The 9,017-nt window shown below is 59.4% G+C and overlaps 2 protein-coding genes across 2 annotated transcripts in view; one reads left to right on the top strand and one right to left on the bottom strand.

Moving 5' to 3' along the window:
* Positions 1-373: 373 nt before the first annotated feature.
* On the top strand, positions 374-4,218 carry LOC102240975 (ubiquinol-cytochrome-c reductase complex assembly factor 2). Its single transcript, XM_014549212.1, has 4 exons — positions 374-397; positions 543-617; positions 1,544-1,613; positions 4,044-4,218. The coding sequence occupies exons 1-4, from the start codon at positions 392-394 to the stop codon at positions 4,169-4,171; spliced, it is 279 nt and encodes a 92-aa protein (XP_014404698.1). The 5' UTR covers positions 374-391; the 3' UTR covers positions 4,172-4,218.
* A 1,357-nt stretch (positions 4,219-5,575) lies between these two features.
* ITPR3 (inositol 1,4,5-trisphosphate receptor, type 3) overlaps positions 5,576-9,017 on the bottom strand; it is a 58,475-nt gene continuing 55,033 nt past the window's right edge. The window contains exons 55-58 of the mRNA XM_014549211.1: positions 8,098-8,388; positions 7,326-7,486; positions 6,300-6,461; positions 5,576-5,784 (exon numbers count right to left, since the gene is read on the bottom strand). Of these exons, the coding sequence (XP_014404697.1) occupies positions 5,716-5,784; positions 6,300-6,461; positions 7,326-7,486; positions 8,098-8,388 (683 nt within the window). The 3' untranslated portion in view covers positions 5,576-5,715. The remainder of the gene's footprint in view (positions 5,785-6,299; positions 6,462-7,325; positions 7,487-8,097; positions 8,389-9,017) is intronic.

The raw sequence follows: 9,017 nt of genomic DNA, 5'->3' as shown, positions 1-9,017 counted from the left end.
GGAGGCCTCGCCCACCCGCCTCAGCCCGCTGGTCGGTGGCCTGGGCCTCCCTCTGCACGGTGATCATGAGGCGATGGCCACCACCCGCCTCAGCCCGCTGGTCGGTGGCCTGGGCCTCTGCGCGGCGATCATGAGGCGATGGCCAGGCCCCCGACCAATCACATCACACCTGCCTTGGCTGGCCTGGCACCAGTGGGTGTCATAGTGTGGTCCTTGTTCCACTGTTCACCATTCAGTCGATTTGCATATTATGCTTTTATTACATAGGATGTGGCGTCTCCCACTGCAGCTGGGGTGGTGGTTCACAGGGCACAGATGCTTGAATGTTTCTTTGCCAGCTGGTGGAAGTTTTTCTCTGGTTGGGGAGTGGATGAGGTGGAGCCATTACCCCATGAAGGTGATTTCTAATAGAGAGGAGTGAGGGGAGTTGGGCAGGTGAGCTGCTGGCCATCCTCGGGACTGCCTCCGGGAGGGTCCTGCGGAGGGACTGGCTGGCAGGCAGGGCCTGCTGGCTCACTGCCTTGGGGTTCTTTGTGTTTCAGGTGGCAGAGCCTGAGGCCTGCGATGAGATGTACGAGAGCTTAGCACGACTCCATTCAAACTATTACAAACACAAGGTGAGTGGGCACCGTCTTTCATGTCCCCCGCCCTCTGACCTATAAGAACAAGTGAAAATCTGATTACACAGTGTTTTGTAAAGAATGTCGGCTTTGCTACTTTCAAATGTAACCAGTAATTTCAAGCAAGCCAACAAAGGCACCTCATGGAGGCTTTCAGGTCACTTAAGTAAAAGCTATTTATAATCTTGAATAAAAGCCGTGTAATGTATATGCCAGTGTGGGCTTCTGGGCGTGTCTGGTGGCTTAGATCTGAGATTCTCCGTGTGCTCTGGTGAAAGTGCGCCCCCCCCCCACCACCTGCTGACAGGTGGGTGATTGGGCGCCCTGTCACACTGCCACCCTCGGCCTTTCATGATTTCTGTCAGATCCCACTGAGTGTGGTTTTCAGGCTTGAAACTGCTCAGTAATTCCCCACATACGCAGGGTGGGGCCACGTAGGTTTAGAGTGTGAGTACGAGAAACACAGAGATTACTCTTGTGTTATTACTTATCAATTATTGTGTTATCTTCCATGTGAACAGCCAAACCTACCTGGCCCCACCCTGTGCATGGCCAGTGCCTCGCCTGCGTGGAAGAGGGTTTCTGCTAAGTCCTCGCAGCTCAGTGTGTGGCTCAAGAGCAGCAGCAGGGGAATCCCCTGGGAGCTGGTTAGAGACTCATGGGCCCAGCCCGGTCCTGAGTGACAGCCTGCACTTGTCCAGAGGTTCCTGTGCGTGTTCAAGCGGGAGCCGCCCTTCGGCCGGCCGCAGATGATGCCCGTACTTGCGAGGCCGCATCTGGGACTCCAGGTGGCGCTGCTCTTCCGCCTGCCGGGCCTCTGGTCTCTAGACGCTCCAGTGGCCCAGGCTTCTCCCAGGATGGCAGGTCCCAGGTTGTGCTGCTGAACTAACCCTCTCCCCTTCTCCCCTCTGCCCTGCGAGCAGTACCCTCGCCCGCGGGACACGAGCTTCAGTGGCCTGACCCTGGAAGAGTACAAGCTGATCCTCGCCACAGGTACGGGCGCAGCGGCCTCGGGCTTGCTTGCAGGTGGTTCTAGTAAGACCCTCTGCCTGTGGGACACCCGAGGAGCTTCTGAAGCGACAGCCCTTACACTTTGGCCATAGACTATGGAGAAGGTCAGCAGCATTGTTTTAAAGAGAAAATCCATCCTTAGAGCTTTTAAAGTCAAGGCTGAACAGCAGGGACGGGAATGCGTAGTCGCCAAAAGGAAGTAGTTGAAATCAGGATGGAAGGAAAATAATTTTATTTGTATGGTCCTAAGAGGGCTGTATAAACAGTGAGGGCTCTGATTAAAACAAAAAGCCATTCAATACACATGGATGGAGCTATCCACTACGCCTTATCTGGCCCAGGGGACCTGGTCTGTGGGGTTAACTGGGCATGTTTTGGAGTCGTTGATAGACTGTGATTAGCAAGAAAGGAAATACCCAGGCCAGCCCAGCCCTCCGCACTTCCGCACCTCCATTGTCACTGACGGGGAACCCTGGGTTGAAGTAGGCAGGTTCTGGAAAATTACTATTTTTATTTGCAAGGATATCATATACAAAAATAGGCTACCCTTTTCTGAGGGCCTGGCCCTGAAACATTCACCTGCGGTGGTGCTCCAGACATTTCTCTTTCCTGCTCCTCTGGCATTCCAGAAAACGTACCTTCTGAGCAGACTCACACCTGGTGGTGTCACCTGCTGTTGTATCAACGCTGTCCTGTTTTCATTACAGTGCCCTGGGAAACTGGGTAGATTTTTTTCCAGGCAGGATCTTGAAATTCCCGCATTGATGCCCAAGGTCACTGTGAGGACTTGGAGAGTTTCAGCCAAGTTTGAACTTGAAACTAGAGAGGAAATAAGCTCTCAGCCTCTGCCCTTCGTTGACCTCAGGCCGCAGTGCAGAGGTGCAGGCTCCCCTCCATCGGCCTCCCGGAAGCCTGCTGCCCACTTCCCTTCACAGCAGTCCTCAGAGCCTTGTTGTGACTGTCGGTCAGCGTTCCAGATGTCTCCTCCGAGGGGCCAAGAAAACACCTTGCAGTGTCTGTAGTGAGAGGGTTTGAGGCCGGACCACTGGCCGTGGCCTGGATCCCAAGTGTGTCCACCTTGGGCTTGGGATCATGGGAGACTGAAGAGCCTCATGGCTTGTAGTGGGCAGGGGTTCAGCCCTCAGCATCCAGCTTTGTGCCCCACAAAGGGACCTGGACTTCTGGGCTGAGGGGCCATGTGTCCTAATTGTCAAGAGACCACGAACAGTCAGTGTTAGTAAGTAATGTGTTACCTTTTGTTCCAAAAAGCCATTCCTTTTCTCTACAAGTTTTATTAACAGTTAAAAATCCAGGCTGTGAAATTTAGACAATATTATGGGGAAATCTAAATTTAATATATAGGTAAGATTAGGTATAGACTCTTAGCCCTGGAGAAACTTTAAACCAGTGGTTCTTGACGGGGCAGTTTTGGTCCCAGGGGGACATGTGGCAGTGTCTGGAGATATTTTAGTTGTCACAGCTGGGCGTGGGGGTGGAGTCTGGGGGTTGCTACTGGCATCTAGTGGGTAGAAGCTAAGATGCTACAATGCACATCCTACAATGCACAGGTCAGTGCCCCAACAAAGAATTATTCTGCCCCAACCCAAATGTCGATAGTGCCAAGACTGAGAAACCCAGCGTTGGTTCCTTGGGGGCTGTGTGTGTGTGTGTGTGTGCGTGCGCGCGTGTGCGCGCGCTCACGCTTAAACAAGGCCCATGGCCTCCCACCAGCCCCCTGCTGCCGTCACAGCCATGCAGGTGGCCCCTCTCCTTGGGTGCAGGTCAGGTGCCCGGCAAGCTGCCTCCATGATTGCCTTTCATCCTCACAACTTTTGAGGCAGGTATTTTCTCCCTACTTTGCAGATGAGGAGCCTGAGGCTAAAGGGTAAAGGGGTTTGTTGGAGGGAACCCAGCGGGGGAATGATGGGCAGGGATTCTGCGCAGGTCCGTCTCCCTCCCCGGTGCCTGTTCGGCTCAGCATGGGGCCTCACCGCGCCCAGGTTCAGATCCCCGCTCTACCTCTTCCTGGCTGGGCGACCTGAGCAACTTGCTTAACCTCCCTCTGCCTGTTTCTACCCCTGAAAAATGGAGACAGTCGGGTGTGTGGCATAGGCCAAGCTTTGCCTGAGCCACACACACCTTACTGTCTCCATCTGCCCACGCACGTGCAGCCCAGGCATCGAGGGCGTGGCTTGGTGCTGAGTGGGAGGGTGCAGTGTGCTGAGCCCGGCCCTGGTACACGAGTGCTCAGTCCATGCTGGCGGTTATTTTCCCGTGACCTGACTTGCTTTTGAGAAGTTGGGTCTACACGTCCCTTTTTCGGGGACAGACTGTGTGAAAAGAAGGCCTGTGGGGCCAATACCCGGCCTCAGATGTTAGACGTCAGCCTCCTTTCTGTCTTGCCCTTTGCAGACACCCTGGGGGAGCTGAAGGACATGAATAAAGGCTTGTGGAAGAAACTGCAGGAGAAGTTCTCCGCCAGGAGTCCCGAGGAGAAGCAGAAGGCCTGGGCTCAGTCCTTATCTCGCCCGCGGACCTGAGTGAAGTCTGTGTATTGCCGTCATAAATAAAGCTCCCTGACCCCCGCGCCGCTGCTTGGGACTCAGCCAGCCCCACAGATGACACCGCACCGGTCCAGGGAAAGTTGCGCCGGAGCAGGCGTGCTCAGCAGCAGCCCGCGGTCAGGGTGGGCCGTCTCCAGGGGAGAGGAGGCAGGGGCTCCTGTCTGGCCTGGGAAGGGAAGGGGCCGGGCCTCCAGGCCAGGGCTTCCTGTGCAGCCGTAGGAGCCCCTGTCGGCGGGGGTCTGGCTGGGAGCGCCTGGGAAATAGCCAAAACTAGTCAACCTGGAAGGAGGCAGGGGGTCGCCCCGTGCCCAGGCCTCAGAAGGACGGAGCTGGTTCTCCGCCCCGACCTTGCAGGAAACCTGTGTCCGGTTGGTTGAAGGGGCAGAGTGGGGCTACAGACAGCCGTGGCCAGGGCCTGGGGCTGTGGTGGCTTCTGTGGGAGGCCAGGACACACGGGCCACCTTTCCGCTCCATGGAACCTTAGCTCTTACTGGGGCCTTCACATTTCGGACCTGAGCTGAGAAGGGCGGGCAGGACCCACAACGCTCATGGGGAAGAAGCCAAGTGGGCTCCAGTGCTGGGACGCACACGACAGGCACAGGGCATGACCAAAACCGGCGATACCAGTACCGCTCCAGCTGGTCTGGGGACCCTGTGTGCAGTCCCCGGCAGCGGCTCAGCCTCTCCCAGGGCCAAGGTGAGACGGGCCAGCGGGCCACGTCAGCCCCCACAGCCCCAGCGGCCAGAGGAAACGGCAGCCCTTTCTAATGAACTATATTTCTATTAATTTATTTAGGTAATTAACATATTAGTTCTCAGGCCAAAGGATTTGTAAAACATTACACCAAAAGGAGAAAAAACAAGCGGTCAAAAACCAGCCACTGTCACTCACCCAGCCCTGCCCCCTCAGCCTGTGGCCCCCAGAGGCCCAGGAAGAGGCAGGGCCTCCACCCTCGGCCGGCAGGACCCTGGGGCTGGGGCTGGGGCACGTCGAGGGGCGGTCGGGACACAGTCTGCACTGTCTGCGGCAGACCTGAGGCACAGGAGGCGTGCGGGGCTGGGCACCCGGGAATAAGTTAAGTAACAGCCCTAGTGTCCCGGCAACAGCATCACGGCACCCCCCCGGAGGCGGGCAGCAACCAAAATGTAGTGCTTGGAATGAAGAGGTGACCCCACTCCTAATCGCCCCCCAGGAGGAGTAGAGGAATGTCAGTTACTGCTTTAAGGGACAAAGCAATCCTCTAAGAGGACGTCTTTAAGGCAATAAGGTAAACTGAGTCCCAGTGAGTTTCTGAGTCCTAAGGGCTCCAGGTAGGGCTGGCAGCTCTGAGGCTCCCCCTCCGTGCTGGCCAGCACCCGGGTTGGCTCGGGGGAGTCTGGCAGAGCAGGAGCTGGAGGCTGGGTGGGCACCTGGCCTCGAGCTGGTGGGCTGGCTGGGCCACCCGACCGAGAGAAGGGCAGTGTTCCCAGCCACAGCTCGGTACCAGTGCCCGGCGCAGGCTTTGGCGGGTCTCGCGGGCTCAGCGGCTCATGCAGTTCTGGACGTCCACAAAGCCCAGGCGCTGCCTGCGTTTCCGCTGCTCGGTCATCTGTGGTTAAACGATGCCAACAGGTCAGGCCCCCGGCACCCTCTGCCCAGGCACTGCCGAGGGGCTGGCGCCCGCCCTCCCGCCATGGGCCCCACTGCCACTCAGCACTGGCAGCAGCCAAGGCCCTCGGGGCAGCGAGATGTAGCCCCAGACCCTTGGTCTCAGTTCACTTGTCACAGCTCCTGCTTTGTGCAGCTGGGAAGCTGCCCCACCCAAAAAGGGCTGCCTCACCTCTGCCGCTGCCCGATGGAGGGGGTGCTGTGTCTCAGGGGCTGGGGCTGGACTGTGACCCCCAGTCTAGCTTTCCACAGAGGGGAGAGTGTTTGGGACCCGTCTTCTGCCCCAGACCCAAGGATGGGAGCCAGGAAGAAAGGGGGGACATGGGGGACATGCAGGCCCCAACACCTACTCCCTCCCCCGCAGGACAGGCTGGGCTGTGAGCTCAGGGTGGCCTGAGGCTGCCCAGTGCAGGCTGAGGATGGTGCGGGGGAGGGGGGGAAGTGCTGGGCACACACCTGTTCCTTGAGCTCGTTGAGCTGGGCGGTGAGGTGGGACACCAGCTTCATGGTGGAGCTCAGCTTGTCTTGAAGAATCCGGATCTCGTTCTGCTCCCCCTCCCCTTCGTTGCTCACGAGGGACATGGCCCTCATCCGGGGGAACCAGTCCAGGTTCTTGTTCTGAAAAAGATGGCCAGCGGGTGAGCAAGCAGTGCCGCCAGCCCTGGCGACACACTCCCAGGATGTGTCGGGGAGGCCGATGCCCAGTCCTCCCCGGCCAGAGTGAGCTGGCAGCGAGCCCTCTGCGGTCAGGGCCCAGCACTGGACAGGCTGGCTTCCATTAGCCGCTCGGCCTTTCCCGCTATCGGCACCATCTGTTCACTCAGCCCCTCCGAGGTGGAGGGGAGGCCTCCGCACCAAACCCCGAATCTCCTTCCTTCCTTCTCTTCTCCCCTCCCCCCGGCACGCACGCTCCAGGAAGATGCGAGTGGGACGGATGGAGCAGGAGCAGGAGGCCTGCATCTGCCGTGTCTGGGGCCCAGCCACGTTTCCCACGACAGGAGGGAGGGACTGAGCTGCTTTCTGGTTCCGTGGAGCAAGCTGTGAGCCTCAGACCAGCTGACAGACCTGCACTCCAACCAGCTCACATTGCAGATTCACAAGCAAACAGGACTCTTCCCCACTGAATGGGTCTTTGCTTCCAGCCTGCGAGGTCTCTACTGTGCGGCCACAGAAGATGCACCCTCGTTGGAACTGTTCTCCTTGACCCCAAAGGCGACAGTACATTCCCTCCCAACGTCCAGAGCAGCAGCCACGGCCCCGGGACATCACACCGGCCGCTGGGGCTGATGGGTTTGCTCTTTCTTTCTCTCTCTCTCTCTCTCTCTCTCTCTCTCTCTCTCTCTCTCGACAGCAGAGCCCCAGGGCTGGCTCCAGCCTCCTCGCTCCCTGCTGGCCTTTCACCAAGTGTCCACGACTGTCCCGCCCCTCCCCCAGGCCTCCACAGTCAGTGCAGGCGGCCACGGCCACCTCCCAGGACCACACCTTGATCATCTGGGCCACGTAGCTCTCGGGCCCTGTGTAGTCCGTCTTGTTTTTCACGCGGACCAGCACGATGAAGTACAGGTAGTTCCACATGTTGTGCTCGAACTTGATGTGCTCCTCAAACGACACCGTCTTGTTATCAAACTTGTCCCTCTCCAGACCTGAGGGTGCAGAGGGCGAGGGTGAAACCACCCGCCTCCAGGAGCCTGTGGGCCACCCGGGCCGCGCACACCACCTCTGTTCTCAGGCCCGGTCTGGTGAGTGCAGGCACTGCCCACTCGGGGACACTCGGGTCACCTATACTAAGCAGCAGCCATGTGGCGTGGACATCCGCCCTGCCCCAGCGGCAGCCCTCACCAGGCACCTGAGGACACCGGAGAAGCAGGGCTGCCTACAGGCGACACCTGTTCCTCAGCCTGCGGCGGCTGCAGAAGGGACCGGCACTTCATACCAGGGATGGGAAAGCCCTGGACTGAGACCAGAGGCTCGAGGCTGCTGCCTGGGCTTGGGGGCCTCTGTAAGTTGAGCGAGTTTAAAGGAGTGCTTTGAGGCCCTTTCCCGCTCCCTCTGTTACTCCAAGTTCAGGCAGGGCCTGTGGTCCCCAATTCTGAGATGAGCAAACAGCCAACCAGCCATCAGCCCCAGGGCAGGGTTCCCCAGGGGCCTCAGGAACCCAGGGAAGGGCCAAACTGAGGCTGCCCCTGGCCCAGATCATGCCCCAGCCAGGGCCGCCCGGTCCCCGGGGCCTGTGCGGGCGGGAAGCAGGCCTCACCGCAGATGAAGCACGTGGTCTTGAGGATCTCCTCCTTCTTCTGCTTCTCGCTGCGCAGGTCAGCAAAGGTGTCGATGATCACCCCGAAGATGAGGTTCAGCACAATGATGATGACGATGAAGAAGAACAGGAGGTCGTAGACCACTCGGGCCGGGAAGAGAGACTCCTGCAGGGCAAGGATGGAGGTGGGCCCGCAGCCCCCGTCCACCGGGCAGGCAGGGCTCCGGCAGGTCAGGGCTGTGATGGAGGGGCCCGGCCACGGCAGAAGGAAGGTGGCAGAGTGGACCCACCCTCACTCCATGGGGCGAGAACTGCACCCCGAATGCGGACTGGGTTCAGAGGGAGGCCAGCCGGGCAAAGCCCTGGACTGGGAGTGGCACTACAGGCTAGGCTTGCCCTGCCCCTAACCTCAGGGTTGAACCCCTCTGCCCCGCCCTCAGCACGCCAGGCCTCACAAGTTCTAGAAGCCCTCTGTTTGGCTAAGGAGAGGGCTTATCACCCCCTTGGGAGGGGGACAGACTGCTGTTCTGGGAAAGCCGGCTGCCCCAGCCAATCCCGAGGCCTCTATGGAGCTGAGTCAGCTCCCCGCTGGGGGCTGGGGCTCTGCCTCACAGAGGAAGCACTGTGGCCTGGGCCCGCCCAGCGCTGACTCACGCCTTCCCCGGCCCGGCCCCGGCAAGGCTGGGCTACCCAGGTCTCTCCTAGAGCATCGGCAGGGAGCCGGGAGGGTGTCTGAGCAGACGGGCGGGGTGGCTCACTTTGACGGAGCGGGAAGTCAGGGAAAGGGGTGTAAACGGGCTAATACTGAGATTGAGGGACCAAGCTGCTCTGCCTGGCCACGACCCGGGGCAGGACCCGCGCAGCTGCTGCCGGGCCAGGGCTTGGCCCCGTGGGCTGTGGGAGGGGCGGGTGCTCAGGGC

Source organism: Myotis brandtii, unplaced genomic scaffold, assembly GCF_000412655.1.
Source record: "Myotis brandtii unplaced genomic scaffold, ASM41265v1 scaffold539, whole genome shotgun sequence".
In the NCBI taxonomy this organism is placed as follows: domain Eukaryota; kingdom Metazoa; phylum Chordata; class Mammalia; order Chiroptera; family Vespertilionidae; genus Myotis; species Myotis brandtii.
This window is presented reverse-complemented; position numbering and strand designations above follow the sequence as displayed.